This window comes from Vombatus ursinus, unplaced genomic scaffold (genome assembly GCF_900497805.2).
Source record: "Vombatus ursinus unplaced genomic scaffold, bare-nosed wombat genome assembly UNPS02010320.1, whole genome shotgun sequence".
In the NCBI taxonomy this organism is placed as follows: domain Eukaryota; kingdom Metazoa; phylum Chordata; class Mammalia; order Diprotodontia; family Vombatidae; genus Vombatus; species Vombatus ursinus.
In genome coordinates, this window is record NW_020950098.1 from 4,571,930 (window position 1) to 4,594,438 (window position 22,509).

The 22,509-nt window shown below is 37.6% G+C and overlaps 1 protein-coding gene across 1 annotated transcript in view; it reads right to left on the bottom strand.

Annotated features, from left to right (window-relative positions):
- Positions 1–22,509, bottom strand: part of LEMD3 (LEM domain containing 3) — an 82,892-nt gene that overhangs the window by 28,461 nt on the left and 31,922 nt on the right. The window contains exons 3-4 of the mRNA XM_027854184.1: positions 9,408–9,474; positions 396–463 (exon numbers count right to left, since the gene is read on the bottom strand). Of these exons, the coding sequence (XP_027709985.1) occupies positions 396–463; positions 9,408–9,474 (135 nt within the window). The remainder of the gene's footprint in view (positions 1–395; positions 464–9,407; positions 9,475–22,509) is intronic.

Here is a 22,509-nt window from a genome sequence, read left to right on the forward strand (position 1 = left end):
CTAATGATCTGTTATAATCAGATCGTAAGGTGTAGGCTCAAACATTTTCCCTTAGCATCATGCAAGAACTCTCCGCAGGTTTGGGAAAAAAAAAAAAAAGAAAGGGTTAGGCAGCAGTGTTAGATAACCTAATCTGCAACCCCTGTTAAGATTTTATGGTTCTGAAAGGCTTCAGAGGATAAGTTCCCCAATACTCTCCATCCTGCTTTAATTAGCGCTGGTTAAATTTGTCAGAATCTCATTTGAATAGGCAGTTCCTAAACTATTTACACCATTGCCTGAATGTGAGCACATACCATTATACATAATTTAAAATTTTAGCAACAGTAATCCAGTTCACAACATAACTGCTAGACAAACAGCATGACTATGAAAATTAAAATTCTACTGCTTACTTTTAAATATGCAGCTACCTCCTGGACAGAAAGCCTCCTCTGGATGGAATTGCCACACTCGTGATCTCCTGGAAACATTAATATTTTATGTGAATCAATATTTCATAAAAAAACAGACAATTCAAAAGCATTTACATACAAAATCTGGATGTAAGTTTTAATGATCTTATAAAACATCAATAATATGAAAGACTAAAATATTACTTATACTTTCTATGAAAAATACAGCTTAATTAAAAATACTGAGGAAAACCATAATATTCCACAGGAACACGTTCTAGAGTCAATTAGAATACTGCCTGTCCTCATTCTTCATTTAATAAATAATCTCTTTACATGCTTAAGAGAAGAATGTTAAATCCCATTGCACACTTAATAATAGTAACCCATAACAATGATTCATGTTTGTAATTCTTTAAATGCTTTTCAAACAACTATCATATAGTAGTATATTAGAAGTGAAAACAAAATATAGTTGGTATATGGTAGTTTGTTAAATGAATGAATTAACGAATGGCACTTAGATTTCAAAGAGTGGAAGATTCCCCTGCTCCTGCCCCCATCTCCACCTCTGGCAAGAGGAGAAGGGCATGGGTGATACTGTTAAGGAAATAAAATATCTATGCAAATAGTCTGTGTATATATCAAGAGTATCCTTGAAAACATGAGAAAGTGAGAGGTAAACTTTTTTCTATTGAAAACCACATCTGGGTGCAGCTAGGTGGAGCAGTAGATAGAGTACTGGCCCTGAAGTCAGGAGGACCTGAGTTCAAATATGACCTCAGACCCAACACTTGACACTTACTAGCTGTGTGACCCTGGGCAAGTCACTTAACCCCAATTGCCTAAAAAAAAACAAAAACAAAAACAAAAACCACATCTTCAGGAACAACAATGACAGAGGTACAGAGAACATACCATGTTTGTCAGTTGTTTCCCAAAAGCATTTAACTTAAACTCATAACAAAATATAGCCTTAAAAGTTCTCTTTCAGGGGCAGCTGGGTGGCGCAGAGGATAGAGCACTGGCCATGGAGTCAGGAGGACCTAAGTTCAAATCTGCCCTCAGATGCGTGACACTAGCTGTGTGACCCTGGGCAAGTCACTTAACCACAACTGCCTCACCCCAAAAAAAAAAGTTCTCTTTCAGGGGCAACTAAGTGGTACAGCAGATACAGCACCAGTCCTGGAGTCAGGATGACCTGAGTGTTCAAATCTGGCCTCAGAAACTTGACATTTACTCGCTGTGTGATCCTGGGCAAGTTGCTTTCACTCCAATATCTCCCATGTATGTTAAAATTATACAAGAAGATATGACAAATGCAACCATGGAGGAAAATACTGTTTAACAACTCTTTGGGTAGCAGCATTCACCCACACAGAAAATGTCGTGGAAGAAGCCCTTGTAGTGTTCAAAAAGCAGAGGGAATTCCTAGACATACTGAAGTTTCCTTGCTTTCATTTGTAGATGAGCAATACCAAATACATTAGGAATTCTACAGGGCCTCCTCAGTGAGATGTAGGAGGACTCAACTGACAATCAGTCAACAACTTAAGCAATTTTGAAATAGCCAGATTACTGAAAAATACATACTCCCCAAATTATGACATGCAGGTTGAAGTACTTCAGACACCATACAAGGAAAACATGCAGGGCCCAGAATCAGTGTAGGCTGGATCATAACTGGGAAACTGAGAAGTGCTTTCAAACAATCCCAAGATGTTGCCAGCCACAAAAATCTAACTTTTAATTTAAATTTTACTGAAGCCTGTTTTTTTAAACCTTACTGATAACACTTTCTAATAATCCCTTTTCCCTCAAAAAAGAAGCCTCAATTTTAAAATTTAAATTTTGTTATTCTGTATTTGACAAACTCAAAAATGAGCATATGTACAGAGAACAGGATTGTACATCAAACTATGAATGTCTAGCATATATAACTTGCATTAAAGAAAATAAATCTAACATGTTGGTTTCAAAACTGTCTTGTCTATCTCCAACTGAGCCTCCTTCTAGAACCATCTTTAGCTACAAAGTTATTACGTTAAACAAAAAAAGAAACTGGCATAGTAATGTGATAAACTATCTCACTATCCAGAGGAAGACATTTCATCTGATCAGAACTCTGGTAAATGCACTGAGTTGAATTCTAATGTCTCAGTGTTTTTGTTGTGATTGTGGTCATTGTGTACCCTGTTCCTGTGGCTTGGCTTACTTTGCTTTGTGCAAACAAGGCTTTGTAAGTTTCTCTGAGTTCCCTTTTTCATGAAGCAATAATATTCTATTATACTAACATACCATAATGTGTTTTGGGGCAGCTAGGTGGCTCAGTGGATAGAATGGTGGGCCTAGAGTCAGGAAGACCTAAGTTCAAATTCAGACTTAGACACTCACTAGCTGTGTGATCCTAGGCAAGTCACTTAACTCTGTTTGCCTCAGTTTCCTCATCTGCATTTTTTTTTAAACTGTTAGAGAAGAAAATGGCAAATCACTTCAATATCTTTGCCAAGAAAACCCCAAACTGGGTCACAAAGAGAAACAACTGAACAACAGCAACAACAACAAAAGAAACCATAATGTGTTTAACCATTTCCCAAATGATAGGAACACATTTTGCTTTCAGTTTTTTCTAGAACAAAAAGTGCTGCTGTTGAATACTCTGATATATTTGGGATCTTTGGCCTCTTTGGGGAGATATATGTTTCCAGTGGGATGGCTACATCAAAGAGAATGAACCATTTAGTCACTTTCATAGCATAGATTCAAGCTGTTTTCTCAAATCACTGGATGTTTTCACAATTCCACCAATGCTGTATTACTGTGCCTACTGCCCCATACCTTCTCCAAAACTGGATATTTACATGTTATATTTTTGCCAATTTGCTGGATATGCAGTGAAAACTTATTTTGATTTTTTTCCTCTGATTATTAGTAACTTGGAGATTTTTTTTCATATGGTTCATAAGCTTATACTTCTTTTTTTTGAAAACTTCATATCCTTTGACTATTTATTGGGGGTTAAACTCCTTTCCTGTTGATGCTATATGGCTGTGAATCACATAACAATCTCAGAAGACTCAAAATTGCACATGATTCAAAGATGAATGGTGGCTATAAGTAGGCTAGAGAATATTATCGACAATGACTTATTGGGGGATAAGTAGTCTAAAATATATTAAAAGATAATGTGACCAGAAACAAAGTCAATCCTGTTATATAGTCAGAATGGTGTGATACCAGGTGGACAACCAGAGTAGTAGTCTAATCTTCACAAATTATGAAAATAATCCAAGGACTCCAAGCACATTAAGAAAGCCCTATATAAAGATGGATATATGGAAAGACATGAACAAGAACAGCATAGTATAAAAAAATGTGGATGTGCTAAGGTCTTCTCTAATAAAGAGAATACCGACATCAGTGGGATCATGGATCCAACTGGAATGTTAAGTATAGCAAGCTTTGTGGACCTTTACTCTCTTAAATGCTCTTCCAGCTTTGTGTCATCTTAAAATAAATAAAACATGTAATCATTCAATAACTGATAAAAAAAATATCAGAAGTCCCAAAAACATCTGTGGAAGACCACCCTCTACACTGATATCAATGCATTAACTAATTGCTTTTTGGAAATTAGCTGGTCAGATACAATTCACTTACCTACTCTTTTCAAGTCATCATCTACACTGTAAGATTTTCAAATGGCTTCTTGAAATCAAAATAAACTATCCCTGACCTACCAATCTAACAATCCTACTGAAAAATTAAGTCAGGTATTATTTGTTAATGAATCCATGCTGGCTTCTAGTTATTACTGATCTACATCAATATTCAATTCACAGATGGACTTGGCAAAAGATAGGATTATAATGGACCCCCTAGGTAGCACAACTTCAGAAGAAGGAAGATTATTATAGTTTGGGAAAAGAAGTCATGGGGAGGAGAGAGTCTCAGATGAGTGGGGGAAGAAGAAGAGGAAGGCACAGGTTCAAGAAGGGGCAAAAGTAGAAGAGGAAATCCTATCACCATACCAGGGACAGAGTCAGTCGATAAAAGTCTAACTAGTAGACTTTGTTTCAGATAGTTCTGCCAGGAAGAAAAGAGTAGGGGAATGGAGTAAGAGCATACTAACAAAAGAAGCCAAAGCTGCACAAATTTTTATCTAAACAGTAGCTCTTTCTTCTAGATCATTTTGTCAAACCAGGCCCCTTACTCATGAATCTTAGATTCAAAAGGGAAGAGGCAAAAGAAACGTCTGATGAGGGATTAAAATATTTATCATAAATTACATAATTTCTTGTCTTTGTAAATTCCAACCACTGGTTCTCCTCCTCTGGAGGAGCCAGAATTAGTAGTCCCTCTGCCAAGTGACCTCCCTTTATATATATGAATTCAGTAATCTCATTTCTTTAAGTCTTTGCTTTCCCATGTTAAAAAAGCCCTTCAACCAATCTCACTAACATAATTTCAAGTACCCCTGTCATACTAAGCAACCTATTTGAGGCATCCTTGTTTCTCGGTGTCATATCATGGTCTGACCAGGAGAGATTATAAGTGGGACTACTATCCTCCCTTGACCTAGACACTAACTTCAAAATGAATTTTTGGGCAGTTATATAACACAGCTGACATACTAAGCTCACAGTCATCTAGGGGTGATATCTTTATGATTTGCCCTAAAACTCCCATGGTGAGCCACGGGGAGAAGGAGAGCTACAGCTAGAGACCCAGGTCTTTTTTCACATGACCAGCTAAAAAGTCATGAGTTCTCAGCTCCCTTATTGGGCAGGTAGAGTAAGTGCATTTGTACAAAGAGCTTCACATACACTTCTCTACTTCAAAGGTCTGTAATTTCATCAAGGTGGAACTGCAGATTGCAACCTCTATAAAGTTTAGTACACGGTTTTTAAGAGTTGCTAGAAACAAAAAATTTACAGGCAATATGGTGAAAAACTTCTCCAAATTTAGACAGGCTAGTCTAAGATTATATGTGGTTCATCACTGGAGCCTTGCACGTGTCCAAATTACATTTCATCTTCTTTGATTTAGTACATGTTTCTCGTCTTAACATTCTGTCAAGATGGATCTCAATTCTATCAAGAATAGCCAAATTAAGTTATCAGTGAAATTTAGAACAATGTCCCATGTAATGCAAGAAGTTATTTCTATTGTGGTTTGAAAAAACTTTCTACTAATAGTGAGGTACCAACAAGGAAGATCCTATTAAATGTTTCCTCTGCCCCTCCTAATTTCCCTTCTTCAATTGCTAGATAGGATAAACAATGAAGGATAAAAACCAAGCTAAACAAAGTTGTCTTTAATCAAATTTTTGCATTATGGAGAATCAATTATGTTTTTGCTTAATAGCCTTTTCTATAACTGAGTCAGGAAGACACAAGATTTCATCTGAAAGCCAGATCTAGTCTTACTTGAGACTTTCCTTTACAGGACAGTATAGGACAGGGATGTTCTCAACCTTTGTGTGTCATGGATTCTTTTGGCAGCCTATTATAGCTCCCTTCTGGGTCAAACAGTCAGATTACAAAAGAAACCAAGTTCATGGATCCCAGGTTAAGAATCCCTAGTAAAGGATGAGATGAGAGAGGCTACCGCTATCAATGGTTCTAAAGTTGGAGTCACTAGGAGAGGAAAAAAAAAAACCAAAAACCTCAAGCCTGAGCATAGAAGAAAAACTTCAAGTCTCCCCCTCCTTTCACTAAGGGATATATGATATATAAACAGTGATCATGGATAGGAAATAAAAATAAGCAATAGAGATAAAAACAAGATTTGCTAGGATGAACTGCCATGGTAGACATGAACTAGACAGAAATCTGTGGTGATTGCATAAGCCTAGAAAAATTTGTGGGATTTCTAAAACTAAACAGAACCTGAGCAAAATGCAATAAAGCTCATATTTTATTTGAATCCTACACATTTTTACTTTAATCCATCAACAAACATCCTGAAGGAGATAGCGCTTGAGTGGCATCTTATGAAGAAGCTAAGGATTCTAGGAGGTAGAAGTAAGAGACAGCAGGTGTTATGAAGCACAGAGCCAGGAGACAGAACAGCAGCAGGCAGGCCAGCAAGGCTGCACCCAAAAGTGTGTGCAAAGAAGGGATGTGTAAGAAGACTGGAAAGATGGGAAAGATCGGGTTGTGAAAGACTAACCTGTTAAACAGAGTTTATATAAAATCCTACAGGTAATAGAGAAGCATTGGAATCTATTGAGCTGGGGGGGGCTTGAGACACTCACACCTGTGAAAAGGATTGATTGTAAAAAGGAGAGTGAAGTATAAACAGCTAAAGAAGGATTTACAATTTCCATGTATTCACCGAACATGTAAGTGACCCTCTATTTAATCTTTTGAAAAAGATTTTTTTTCATTAAATTATTACTGGGAAATGTGAATTCATTTTACAAGAAGATATTTTAATGGCCTCTTTTTTGAAAGGAAGGAGAAGAATGAGAACTTTGATTTCACTGCTGTAGGGAACTCCCATTGAAAAAACTCCCTCCACCAAGGCAGATGGGCACCTGCTGTGCAATGTCTAGACTTATGAGAGCTGCTAGGGGGCACTAGGTGGTTAAATGACTTGCCCAGGGTCACACAGTGTTATTAGATGCTGGACTTGAATATGGGTCTTCCTGACTCCAAAGACAGCTCTCTAGCTATTATCCTTACAATGTCTCTCAAAGGCTTTAGTAAAAACTACAAACATGAGTACCTGTAAATTTTTACTGGATTAGTGACCTCACTAATATACAGACTGCCTCTTATTGGTGCAAATTACAATTTATTCTTTCTTATCTTAAGCAATTCTCACCCCAGTTCTCCCTTAGAATCTCCACAAAGAATCTGTCAATCCAGGGTCTTTCAGTTCTTTATTTCATTGTTGTTGGTACAGCACTTGAACTGTCTATCACCACCCTGGTCCCTCACCCCTCCTTCTAGGTATGCTTCCTTTTTCAATTATACATTTCCTCACATACTTATGTTAATAGTCAGAGAATCATTAAACTGGGTTATCTTTGTGGTTGTATTTATCAAAGAATCTTATGATCTTACTACATGTAAGAAAAACTCTTAGAGGAAAGCATTTCAGACTGGAATTTGCTTAACCCAAATGCTCTTTAGTAATCAAACAATAAATACACCAGGAGCTGGCATTCTATGTACCTTTCAGCCAATTATGAGACTGTAAAATGTGGTCTACAATACTGGGAGAGGCTGTCAGTTCCTTCCCCAAATATTATCCAGATTATTCTCAGTAGATGTTCAGAGTATTATCAAAGATAAGAAAGGAGGCAAAGATCATGATTTACTGTTTCTCAATAGCCTTTTTTAGAAGAATACTATTCATGATCTTTTTCCATTCTTTTGTTATTATCTTGTAAAATGCTTTTTAATATTCACTGCCTCTAGTACTGAGTGTGGTATAGTCATTCTGCCCTGCTTCAAGAGTCATTTCAATTTCCTTGTACAGCAAATCAGATTCAAGTGCGGTCATTCCATTGTTACCGACAAGAACAACAGATTGCAGCAGAAATGACCTCAATGTCCCGTTGCGAATGCCTATTTATTGTTGTCCTTCCACTCCAGTTCACAAATGCTCTCAGAAATTTCTAGCTCTATTATTCCTCAATATCAGGCTGGAGGCTGACTTCTCACTTCTGCTTTTAACTGATGCACAAGATAATACTACTCACAATCTCTCATCTTCTTCTGTGGTATTTTACAACTGAGTTTGGGTTCCCAAGTGGAGTTACCTTTGGCTGCCATTTTTTTTCAATGGCAAGAAAATCAAATGTTTACAGATAAAGTGACTTCTACACTCTCCTGTCCTCCATTATTCCAAAAACAACTTCAACTCTTTCGCAAACTTTTGCAGAAAACGGTGATCATCAAGTTCAAGGTCAACAGTAGTATCTTTTCAGTATAGGTAACTGGCAGAAAACTTGAGGTGGAAGCAAAACTTGAGGTCAAAGCTATTAAAACTGTTTGTACTATCTCTTTCTCATTTTTTATCCTTTCTTATTTTATATCAATTTTTTTTTTAAACCTTTGCTCTGGTCAGTCCAAAAGCTGATTTTGGATATGAGTCCCGTTAGTTGTTTCCAATGTATTTATGGTATAGTCAATTTCATTTCTTTGGTGTTGTTGCTTGACTCTTCTTGAGGAAATTATTAGCCTATGGCCCCTGTCTTTCATGAAACCTGGTCTCTATTTTATATCACATTTTTCTGGTATCCTCCCCAGCACCAACCTTCACAAGGAGGTCACCTAGTCCACAATGACTTTGGAAGATCTTGTCAAGTTCTATGTATATTTTCTCTATTTCTTCATCCTCTGTAACAAAGGGTGTTACTGCAGTTTTCATAGCAAGTTGCTCTGTTTATGCTGGTTGTGAGCATTACATGTCAAAACAACCAAGTATCCTACATTTCTTGCTGTCTTTGGGGACAGACATGAAGATAGCAACTCCACCAAGTCTTTTTCTTCCCTCAAGAAGAACCTGAGAGCTATTAATCTGTTACATTGTAACTTCCTTTTATCTTCTGGTTAATATCAATGCTGACATGGCTCAGTCTTCTGATATATAAATATGCTGATTACTGGGGGAAATCTTGCATTGAGTATAAAGTTAATTAAAATTTATCGACGTTCTAAAAACAGTGATCCTTGGCACCCTGTGTTAACTTTACAGAAGCAGAAGGGAAGTGAGAAACATTTCAAACTTTTTCCTTGTTTCATAGGTTGTCATAGCCAAAGAATTCATTACCTATGGTTACCCTACAGGTGAAAATCCTTTTCATACTTAGATTAAATATCAGACAGTACACTAAGTCTGTTGGAAAATATGAAACCATTCCACAAATAAAAACAAAACAATCCAAAATAATGGTAAATGCAACAAAATTAAATACAAAACTTGAAAGTGTTTCTAGTAATATGTGACATTAATTTTAAAAACTTTTAATGCCAATGTGAATTTTGAAGCAATTACCTGCTACTTGTGCCAATCGATCGTGAAGTTTGTATAATGAATTCATCATGAGATTTTTTTCATTTGCCTAGAATTAAGAAAGTCTATTAGAGAAATATCAAATTTCATTTAAAAATGATTCAAATAACCATTAGGCAGAAAATAAAGGAAAGATTAGAAGTATATAAAGGCTCTACAAGACATAGAGTTAAACATTCATATATATATATATGTATATGTATGAATGTTTAAGTGCATATAGCTCAGAATTTGAACTCCACTGCTTCTGAGGACCCAGCTGAAAGTGGCTGGAAAATGACTCAGGAAACTAGCTGGTAGAGGAGAATAATATAGTTCTCCAACTAGGGTTAAAAAACAAAACAAAACAAAACCTGAGGCTTATATGATTAGCCTGTATCTTATGGGATAAGATCAAGATCTAGAACTTGAAGGGAATTCAGAGGTCATCTAGTCCACCACTATAATTTTACAGGTGAGGAAACTGAGGTCCAGTGATGTTAAATGACCTCCCAGATCAATACAGAAAGATGCTACTATCCTCCCTTTATGCATACTGATAGCCTCTTTGCTGACCTTCAGTCTTGTGTCTCCAACTGCCTACTAGACATTCCAAACTGGAAATCCTGAATACATCTTAAATTCAACATGTTCAAGACTGAACTCTTTCTTTCCCCCTAAGCCCTCCCCTCTTCACAACTTCCCTATTACTGTCGAGGGTACCATCATCCACCTAGTCACCTGGGTTCACAACCTAGGTGTTATCCTTGACTCCTCATTGATTCCCCCCTTTCCCCCAAATCCAATCTGTTACCAAGTCCTGTTGATTCTAACTTTCTAGGATACCTGGTTGCAGGGCCACTTCAAGTCTGGACTTTCAATAGCCTGCTGATTTGTCCCTTGGTTTCAAGTCTTTCCCCACTACAGTCTATCTTCCACTCAGCTATCAAAGCAATTTTCCTAAAGAGGAGGTCTGACCATGACACTCCCCTGCTCAATAAAATAAACTCAAGTGGTTCCCTACGACCTACAAGATCAAATATAAAATCATTTGTTTGGCTTCTCCAACCCTTCATAACCTGACCCCTGCCTATCCTTACTCCCCTCCATGTACTCTAGGATTCAGTGACACTCGTCTCCTTCTCATTTCTCACACACAACATTCCATTCCATGCACTTTCACTGACTATCCTCCATGCTTGGAATTCTCTCCCTCCTCACCTTTGCCATCTGACTTCTTTCAAGTCTCAACAAAAATCCCACCTTCTGCAAGAAGGTTTTCCTGACCCAACTTAATGCTAGCACCTCCTGAGATCATGTCAATTTACCCTGTATATCTTGTCTGAAAATGGTTATTAGCAGATCATCTGCCCCCGGGAGCTTGTGAGCTCATGAGGCCTGTGGGCTATCTGTCTTCCTTTGTAAAGCTAGTGCTTAGCACATGCCTCTCACATAGGAGGTGCTCAATAAATTCTTGTTGACTTGAGTTTGCTGACATCAAGCTACATGCTTTCCTTTTAAAGTCTGTCCTTGATATTCAATTTAACCAAATTTTATCTATGTGAAAATAACAAAGGAGATGAAATGCCATCATTTGCCTAATCTGTACCCCACAAATAACAGTCCTTTACGTTCTTATGTAGACATAAGGTCAAATAACTTGACATGACACCTAGGAACGAAGGACTACTTCTTAACCATCAACATGATGTAGTCTGAATCCCACCTTGGACATTTCATAGTTGCATAGTGACTAGACATCTGAGCCTCAGTTTCCTCTCATCTACAAAAAGGAAAAAATAAAACCTATCATGCCTATCTCAAAGATCTGTCAGTAGGCTGAAATGAAGTAAAGTATGTAAAATTTCTGGCTGTATATTAGAGTACTTTACAAATGTCAATTATCATCATCACCTTCATTCACCTCAAAAGGCAGAACAGTAGGGCAGCTAAGTGGAGCAGTGGATAGTGCTCTGGCCTTGGTGTCAGGAAGACCTGAGTTCAAATCCAGCCTCAGACACTTGACACTTACTAGCTATGTGACCCTTGGCAAGTCACTTAACCCTAACTGCCTCACAAAAAAAAAAAAAAAAAAGAGGCAGAAGAGTCCTAGACAGGTATAATTGCTGTGGCAATTAGCAGCAAGAGCAACAGAAACCTAAGGATCTTAGTTTCTGAAAGTTGGTATGATTTCAGGTAAACAATAAATATTGGAGTATGCAATACTCTGCCACTGCCAAGTTAATAATACACAAAATATAGATTGTCTCCCTACTAGGAAAAAGTAAAAGAGCTAGGAGATTGCCTCTCTAACCTTTAGCTTTCCAAGAAAGAAAGATATGTTTCTTTAAAGAATGGAAGAAATGTTTCAAAGGGAAAATAAAGAGGAAAAGTATCCATCCACAAAGTCAGGAGATTAGAGGATAGAATGTAACAGAAAGACTGATCCTTTACAGCTATGGAACAGGTTTGAGACTCTTCCTGTAGAGAAGGCAACCACAGCCTGAGGAAACAATACTCATGCTGCAAGAAATGAAGAGAATCCACAGATAAAATGAAGGATGAGGACATACAATGTACCCGCAAGAGAAAGAAGAAAGGAGGCATGAAAGGATTAAGGAGTAAGGATCTGAAGGGGACTCTAAGAGAACAAAAAAAAAGGAGAAAGTAGTAATTGATAAGGCAAGTTAACAAAGAAAAGGTTAAGTAAAAGCAAACTATTATTTAAAAAAATTAAAACAAATCTGAAACAAGTGGTTTGTATGAAAACAGGAAGGTAATAGGGCATGGCTGAAGTTGCTGAGACAATAAAGGATGGTTTGGCTGTCCAGTTATTAAGAGGTTATAAAAGACTGAAAATGTCTTAACAGGCACTTAGGAGCCAAGGTGTAAACACTCACTGTGGTAGTGGAGTTTAAAAAAAAGAAGTTTGAGAATTTCAATCACTAGGAAGGTATAAGTGTGAAATGTTTGTATTTCTGCTTTTTTAAGTCAATGTTCCAAGCATAGGATGGCCTCCTTCAGAGAAGAGAAAATGAAGGAACTAGAACACTTCATTACTAGAAGAAGAAACTTCAAGTTTAAGTTTAAAAAATACTCCAGTTTAAGTGTTCTCAAACAAAGAAAAATAAATGGGACTGCAATGGGGGTGGAGTGGAAAAAAGATCTGAAATACAAGAGAAGTACACTTGTCATAAGGCTAAAAAGGAAATAAAAAGGATACCTGGAGTTAAAAAAAAAAAAAACTAACACACTTTCTGAAGAAGAGAGAGCTGTAAGAATTTGTCCTAGAAGGGAAGATTAGGTAGAGTCACTGAAGCTTTCAGCATCCAAGAAGAGTCTAAGGAAGAAGGCTGCTGTCTCCTCCCTCCCTACCTAGGCCAGGCTTATCTGCTGGGATGATAAGTATCAAGGATAGTCTTCCAGGACCAAAACATTAGAGAATCTCCAAGTAAAAGAAATGACAACCCACTTACGGTGATTCATATGAACATAAATAACACTTCCCAAAGGAATCTAAAAATTGCCAAAGATTATTAAATTTTGGATAGGAAACTAAAAATTGTAGAGGCATATTTTTTTCCAACACTGCTTATTTAAAGCATGAAATCCAGAAGATAAAATTGATGAGAAGTCAACAGCTGGCTAAGACCATGTTGTCTGACAATGCAATTGTGATTTCTGTACCACAGCTAAAAATATGGGAATGACAGATGCCTACTCTGACATGGGAGTGTATTCATCAAAGACTTGTAAGACTATGTTTGTCTGGCATCTTAGAAATATAAATAAAAAGGTTTTAAACTAAGAAGGATGGGAAAGAAGACTCTCTATATATATTCACCTCACTAGTTACTACAAAGAATAGCACAAGAAAGGAAAAAAGAAAAATTGTAGTCAAAACACCCAGAAGTTCACTAAAGGAAAAAAAGGAAATGAGCCCCAGGATTTCTCTTCAAATGAGGAGAGAAACAGAAGCAATTGTCACAGATGCATATTACAGATGACATGGACAGAAAGAAATTAACAGACAAGCTCAGGAAACAAATCATAAAGTAGGCAAAAAAGCATGATAATAGTAGTGATTGGGGACATCAATTATCCAGAGATCAAATCAAGTGTTCTCCATCAAAACCAGCAAAGCTAACCACTTCTTGATTTACCTTAATTAATTTAATCCTTCAAAAGATGGAGAATCTAATAAGGAGAAACTCTTTTAGAAAATGATTCTCACTAATGAGGAGGAATTGATGTTTATAGTGTAAAAAACAGGAACACAATAAATCAGTGACCAAAGGATATGAACAAACGATTCTCAAAAGAAGAATCAAGGAGAACAGGGGACGCTGCATAGTGACAAACACCAAGTACGTAGAAGAAAACAGACAGATGTATAATAGAGCTTAAAAACATGAGAGATTCTTGAAGAGGATAACGCTGGATGCTTTGAAGAAGAAGCTGCTTATTTACCAGGGAATGATGGAGTAGGGCTACAGAAACTGTCAGGTGAGAGATTATCCAGTAATGGTCACAGGAAAAAGAGAAGAGGATGGAAGGAGGAGTAGGAAGAAAAAAAGGAAGAAAGGAGGACGAGGAGAATTATACACCTAGCTCAAGAGTATTTAACCTGACCTGACAGCAATCTAGGGCAGGGATGGGGAACCTGCAGCTTCTAAGACAACAGGTGGCCTTCTAGGTCCTTGGGTGAGGCCTTTCAACTGAGTCCAACTTTTACAGAACAAATCCTTTTATTAAGGGGATTTGTTCAGTGAAGTTTGGATTCAGTCAAAGGACTGCAGTTGAGGACCTCAAGGCCACAGGTTCCCCATCCCTGACCTAGGGATCTGTAATCTTTCTAAGACTTATTAAAAGGAATGTTAACTACCTACTTCTAGTGTTCACAAGGATACAAATGACATTTCCAAAAGGAACCTTTAGGTAAGAAAGTGAAGATCACATCGGCAGACAGGTGATTTTCCTCACTGTTGCTTGCTGATGGAAAGGAAGGTAAAAGAGAAAAATTAATATGAGAAGTAAATAGCTACCTAAGCTACCTAAGAAGATAAGTGTCAGAAAATGGGACCAGGCTTTTTGGATCATGGTTTGTAACACAAGGACGACATATTCCTGACCAGAGATGGAGTATATCTAACCGAGCTTAGTAAAACTGGTAATTAAAGTCTGGTAATCAATAAGGTTTCCAACTAAACAGGATAAAGAAATAAGACCGCCTATGTGCACACCCTAAATTATATACTATAAAGAGCACCTACAAGGAAGAACTTGAGACAACTAGAAAATCACAAGACCAAATCCATCTCAATTTCTATATACAAATGCTTCAAAATTAGGCAATGTGCGATGGCAAATTTGACGTCATATGAATCACTAAGATTTTGTGGGACAAAATCTGTAACCGGACCATGGATGTGTATGGGTATACTTTATTCAATACCCAGAAAAGAAAGTTTTTGTCACTAAAGTCTTTGGCATTGTCTAATGGTTCAACATCAGAAACCAGTATGATTTTATCTGTGAAAATTACATTACATTAAGAGGTACTGACATCTGTTTTGTCTATGGCACCCCAAGGACCATGGGACTTTTCCATTTGACTTGCAGCTGAAATCTTCCATGTATCCCTTCTCCCTCCCATCTTGAAAATGGAGATATTCTTACTTTTAAAACCTATTTTCCCAATGTTTTGAATGTAGTAAATATTTAATAAATGCTTTATTCAAAAGGCACATGTTAGATTTAAAAGGAGGGGAGGCGTGGAGAATAGCATTGTATATTAAGAAGGTATACTTTACATATATGCATGTATATACATATGAATATGTATATGATACATATAAGAATGTAAATATGGAAACATATTCACTTCCTGACAAAGAAGTGACAGGCGCAGGGTGCAAAATGAGATATAGTGTTTTTGGATATGGTGAATTGAGGGAATGTGTTTTGCTTGAGTAGACGTGTGTTTCAAGGATTCCTCCCCCTTCCCCCACTGGGGTGGCAGGGAAAGAAAATATGTCTGTTCATTAAAAAATAATAATTTAAAACAAAGGTATATTCATATGAAAAAATTCAGAAACCAAAGGGACATTATGGAGAATATTTGGGTAATGCTCAAAGGAAGGAAAAATAGTGATTTTGTTTTGCGATTTTGAAGATACTTTATATCTCCAACAAATTTGGGAAAGAGACCACAAGAATGGCACAGAAGCAAGGCATGACACAGTAATGATGGAGGATTCAATTATCTCGACATCTACTACAGCTCATTCTCTGGCCAAATAACTTATTGACTTGTCTTAGTGATAATTTCACTCTTGAAAAGGTAGAGGAATCAACAAGGGGACATTCTCTTCTGGATCCAATTCTCGCTAACTAAGGGGAATTGGTGTCTGCAGTGGAAATGATGAGAACCTTAGAGGGGAAGTGACAATTCTACCCCCGAGCAAGAGAGGAACACTGGGCCAAGTCTTGACATGCACCCAAATTTTGGGAAAGCAGATTTTAGTGCATTCAGCATCAACAAAGACAGTCTCTGCCATGTGGAGAGAAGGTTGATCTGCTCCATTCTTAATTTACTTCTGTTTTTTCTGCAAAGAATGACCTTTGCACTGCAAATTAAAGGACAAAAACGACTAACAGAGTTAAAAACCAACCTAAGTAAGGCAAGAGCACTGAGCTGCCTTTGATGAATTCAGGTCACCTTGATAAGATGAACTACACATACATGGGTCCTGAAAAACTTGGCAAACGGCAAATGTGAGTGCTGAGCCACTGTCAGTGATATTTGGAGAGTCTTACATTTAAGTACAAAATAACCAATGTCACAAGAGATGATGGAGGAATGGTTGGCAGGAGCTGTTTTGAAAAAGATCTGGGGGTTTTTAATAGACAAGTTCAATAAGTCAGCAATGTGACACAGCAGCCATACAACTAAGGTGATTGGGATGGACTAAGTGGGACACAACTTCAAGGAATAGGGAAGTAGCAGCCGTACTGAATTCCATCAAGAGGGCGAACAAGATGGTGACCGGCAGCATGTTACAGTGGTGGAATTCCCTCTACTATACATATAGTAAGTCCAATCCAACGTTTGCTTCAAAATTGACAATGAGAAAGGGATCAAAGCACTAGAAGGTTTGAGGAAGGCAAAAAGCAAGTTCAGTAAGAGTTAAGGGGCTGCAGGAGCTAAATGATAGCAGGTTGAAAGAAGAGGAAAGAGTTCAAGTTCTTGGAGACAGAACAATTCTGAGTAACGATGCTGCCAGGCTTATGGGTAGTTAAAGCAGAGTGGTGACAAAGGATATTCGAGCTGAATACATCAAGGAACAGTGGAGCCAGCTTTTGCAAAGATTGTCAACATGTATAATAATGGCTAACAAAAAACATCTAACTGCATTTCCAAAGTTTGCAAACACTTTTGACATATTAGCTCACTTGATCCTTACAATAAAAGGCAGGTCCTATTCTCATCCTCATTTTAGACAGAAGAGAAACTGAGGCTGAGTTGTCTGTCCAAGTTCAAGCAGTCAGTTAGGTTCTGAGGTAGGATTTAAACTCAGGGCTCCTGATTCCAGTTTTAGCATTTTAGACACTGAGTCCCATGGATGCTGAAGTCACCAAGGAAAATGAAAAGACTGAAAAGCACCCACATGAGCAGTTATTACATGAATGACCAAAGAGACACCAATGACTGTGATGCAGTGGGAAGTCTGTTGGATTTGGAGTTCAAGGACCTGGCTTGCAGTCCCAGCTCTGCCACTTATTTTTTAGGTGACCCTGGGAACTCAACTCTGCTGGACCTTCATTTTCTCATCTGTCAAATGGAGGAAGCAGTTTCCTTTGTTGTCAGAATGTTTTTACATACATACAAAATACAAAGTATGACAAATTATATTAGAACATCTGTCAAAATATTTTTTTAAAAGTCAAGTTCACTGAACCCAGGTTAAAAAACTCTCCCTGCCTCGAAGGTTTTCTGGCTTTTCTAAAACAACCGAAGGAGTCTAGTATATAAAAAATGCTAAGAACCCAGGCTCTCAGGTCTCTTCTAGCTCTCAGTCTATGATCAGGGAGAAGAAATAAGATGAAGAGAAAGAACTCAAAGTCCTTCTGACATTTATCTCTTCTTAATCTTGTTATAATACTAGGCATGCAAGGAAGTGAGCAGTGACTGAAATTTTATACACCTCTGATTCTATGAGAATATTTGTCAATGCAGCCATATTTCAGTCAAACTCTGTCAAGAATAAGCTTCTTAAAATTTCTAAGATAAGCCCCTCTGTCCCAATTTTTAAACTCTTACTTTTGGTTGATGAATATTAACAGAGCATAAAATCATAGATTAGGGTTGGAAAAGACCTAAGAAGTCAAGTTCAGTCCCATTTTACAGATGGGGAAACAGAGGCTCAGAGAAGTAAAGGTGACTTGCCCAAGGTCACATATGCAGAAAGCCGCAGAGTCAGATTCAAATCGAGGTCCTCTGACTCCATATTCAGTAATCATCTAGTATGCCACACTGCCTCCAGAAACTTTAAACACATGATCAATAACTCCCTTATTACCTTTCTGATGATTCCAGGCAAGTCTAGAGTCTTATTTCCTTTCACAGGTAGAGTTAAGGCTGGTTCAGTTAAAATATTTATTAAATGTTTACTACCAACAAGGCACTATTTCTTGGCATTAAGAATCCAGTATATTTTAGTGATATTTCCATGCCAGCGGCCTAGTTATGAATCTTGGTACCTGCAACTTCTTTTTGAATAGGCCTCTATAAATAGGGTTTCATACTGACTAGGCTATTTTTCTTTTTATTATGAACTGAAATAGCAACAAACATGAGTATTTCAATACATAAAGAACCAAAAAAAAGGATTGTATATGGAACTGCATTTCTAATCTGTAGTTTTTTTAAGACCATTCTGAACTTCATTCTGCTCTCTTTTGTGAAGTTTTTAAATGTTTCATTGTCATGTTTTTTCTTTTCTTTTTTTTTAAACCAATAATATCCCTACCAACTCTTCCTCCCCACAAACAGAAGCCTTACCTTGTAACAATCAACACAAAGACACAATACTGGATCTGAAAATGTATGTCTCCTGCACTTCCAGCCCATCACACCTCTGCTAAGAAGTAGAAATCGAGCTTCATCAGGAGTCTTTTAGAAAGACACAACCAGCTGAAGACCACTACAAATTCAGACTAACCTCAGCTGAGCTCTCAACTTTGCTTGGCAATCTATTTACCTAACACATTACCTGTCATTTCCCCAGTGACTCTTCCAAACCTATTTACTAATCATCTACTTCATCTCCAGTTTTACCCAACAAACAGCCATCCAAGTGCCAGCCTTCTACCATAAAAATTCTATCTTCACCTATCCTCTCCTATTTTCCTCATGCCTAGAAGTAACTGAACTTTTCCCTTTCCAAACAAAAGTCATCATTAGGCTCTAAGGTCATTTATTCTGCTAGTAAAAGAGATCCAACTGCCTCATTCCCTGTAGTTCTTTATGCCATCCAATACTCTGCTTATTCCTAAATCCTTTATATTATTTCTCTACTGTTCTCCTAAATTCATAATTCTTTGCAGGTCAGATTCTGCACTCAGCTTATCCTCATCCTCCTTATACATACATTTGCATATTTGAATAAAGAGAAGAGACAAGAAGAGAGAGAAACCATATAAAGGCTTTGCTCAATTATTTATAGGATAGGTGATATCCACACTCAGACAAGCATGAAAAATTGTGAAGCACAAAACAAAAATGGTTAAACAGTAAGATGAAACCCAAGTTAAGTGAAAATGCATTAAGAGAACAGCTGGTTGCCCTCAATGAGTTCAATCACAAGGCCAGGCCAAATTATATCCCAAAATGGCGAAAGAATGCACAGATTTCAAAAGGTCATGAGGAATGAGAGAGGTGCTAAAGAATTAGAAAAAGACAAATGTCACCTAGATTTTCAAAAAGGAAAGTGGGTGGAGGGAGAATATGGTAATGATGATCTTGTCTTTCACTCCAAGAAAAATTTCAGAATGCATATAAAGGCCATGAAAGGCAGTAAGGTATGCTGTTACATATGCAAGATATACAGAGGGTCAGGTTAAGTGTTAGAAGACCTACAATTAATTCCTACTTCTGACACATACACGCTGTGTGATCCTGAGCAACTCACTTTACCTTTCAGTGTCCAAGGCAATTTTCTAAGAACATATATATAACACATAGATAAGTTATAGATCAGCATGGGTAGTTGAGTTTAATACTGAGAGTCCCTGATGATGAAATCACAGGTCCAGACCAAATGTGTGTGTGGTGGAGGTAACTGGGATGGTATATGAGCATTTAAAAAAGAAAGTTATCACAAAGATGATCTTCATGAAGGACAAGGTTGTGCAAGACAACCTAATTCCTTTTCTGAGGGAATTATTAGACTAGTAGATGGGGTGAATGCTGTAGAATCTATCTAGATTTTGGTAAAGCATTTAACAAATTATCTCATGCTACCCCTACGAACAAAATAAGACATATGGATTGGATAACAGCAGTCAGGTGGATTCTGAAATGGTTGAATATCCAGGTACAAAGGGTTATTAACGGATGTAAACTTGGAAGGAGATGTCTACTGGAGTAGCCCAGGGATTTATTCTTGGTTTTCTGCTACCTAACACCAGGCCTGCACAACTTGCAGCCCTCGGGTCACTTATGGCACGCCAAAAATCGCCAAAAGATTGCAGGCGCTTGCAAAAAACATAGAGGAAAGAATCCTTTGTATGTAGAAGAAATCCTTTGGCATGCCATAAGTGCTGTAAGTTGTGCAGGCCTGCTTAACACCTTTTATAAATAACTTGGATAAAAACATATTTGGCTTGATCATTAAGCTTGTAGATAACATAAGACTGGGAGGAAAAGCTATAACTTCAGGTGAAAAGAAGGATCCAAAAAGATCTTACAAGTTGCAATGATGAGCTGAATTTAATAAGATGAAAATGTAACATGGAGAAATGTCAAGTTCTACATGTGTTTAAATGATCAACTTCGCAAGTACCAGAAGGGAATGAGATATGGCTGGATAGTTTCTTTGAAAAAGATCTCTCAATTTAATATGCCTCAAAAGTACAATACAGCAAGGGGAAAAAAAGTTAATTTAGACTGGAATAAAGGAGAAAAATAAAATGTCCAGAACAAAGGAGATGAGATAGCGATCAAACTGTGTCCTCTGTCCTGATCAGGCATCTAAACTACGATGTTTCGTTCAAACAGGCTACCATATTCTAAGAAGGACATTAATATGATGGGGAATGTCAAGTCCAAGAAGTTGAAAAGGAAAGCTAAGAATCCAAAGGGGTAATGTCCAGTATCTCACTTGGTCAGCAGATTCCCTAGTACCAAAGTAGATTTAACTTCAAACCTAAAATCACAGGATAGTATTCTCAATCTTGGGGAGACTATGTAGCACTGTGTAGACAAAGGGGCCTCATCAGAATGACAATTGGTGGCCCTGATAAACCCAAATAGAATAACTTTCTGGGGGGAACTAATGAGCTTCTTTTCAATGCTTTATGTTTGTTCAAGAACTCCCAAGAGTCCTTAGCATCTTAGGCATTTTCTGTAGGTGAAATAACCATTGTCTCATGCCTAACAGCCATTGCTTTATATTAAGTGCCTGTGAGGAAGCTGGGGACCTATTACTCACATTTGAGGAAACCTAAGATTTATTGTGGAGATTTTCCTGAATTGACTCCAGGTGGGGACAAAGAGCCAGACAGAAGCAAGTCCTCTTGGTTCAGGCCCTCTAAGATTGAACTTGGTCCAAGTGATACCTTGGAAAGGGGCCTTGGACACGAGCTTATTACATATTCTCCTTCATGCACTCTCTAGCCCAGCCAAACTTGTGATTTTTGCATATGACATTCCAACTCCCTTTTTTGAGCTTTGCACAGCCTGCTCTCCCACCCCACCCCATGCTTCTGCCTCTTACAATCTCTAGCTTACTTCACATCACAGTTCACGTGCCACCTTACACAGGAGACCTTTCTTTATCTGTTTCAACTGCTACCATCCTCTCCCTCAATTAAATTACCTTGTACTTATTTTGTGCATATATTGCATTTTACTTATATGTGTACCTATCACTTGACCCAGCAGATGAAAGATCCTTGAGGATAGGAACTTCTTTGTTTTATCTTCACATCCCTATTGCCCAGAGGAAAGGACTCAAGACCATGCCATGTGAGGATCATCTGAAGGTGCTGCTTATCTTTAGCTTGGAGAAAAAGCTTAAGGGAAGAGATATGATGACTATCTTCAAGTCCCTCTTCTGTAGAAAAGGGACTAGACTGTTCTGGGGGAAAACTAGTAGTGATAAGTGGAATCTGCAGAGGCAGACTGTGCTTGATTCACAGCCAATCTAATGATCCAAGCTATCCAACCTGCATCACTGGAAGATCTCCCAAACGTAGGCTAAATGACTTGATAGGACATTATAAAAAGGACTTCTACTTAGGTACAAGTAGGACTAGACAACCTCAGAGGTCCCAACACGGATTCTATAAAATAATGTTTAAGACAAAAAGTAGTACAATAGTGTATAGATCGTGATCATGAACTTGACAATAGACAATAACGAGTGATAATGAGCTTGCCTCAAGCCTATACCCTCATTTTGTTGGCTTATGATTCTATAACTTCAAGGCAATTCCAAGGCCTTCCAGAGACACCTAGGAAGGATAATAGGATACTCATTATGTCCAGGTCAGCAGCATCAGTATTTTTTGTGCCACAATAAGGAAGGTAACATGCTTCCAACAAACTGAGGCCCATACCATAGGGAAAGGTAAAAGTTTTATTTAATTACTGGCAAAAGCTAGTTATTGTATTGTCCATCTCATTCTTATTTATCTGATAATTATTGTGTCAAAAATGATAACTCACTACAAAGCCATACAATAAGAATTTTAATGCTGGTAAACCTGTAAATTCTTACATGTTTATTAACACAATAAAAGTTGGGAGCAATATTATCAAAGTAGATATTGGCCAATTTCTAGTCTTCTTAGATTCAGACCAAAACTTTAAATTATGCAC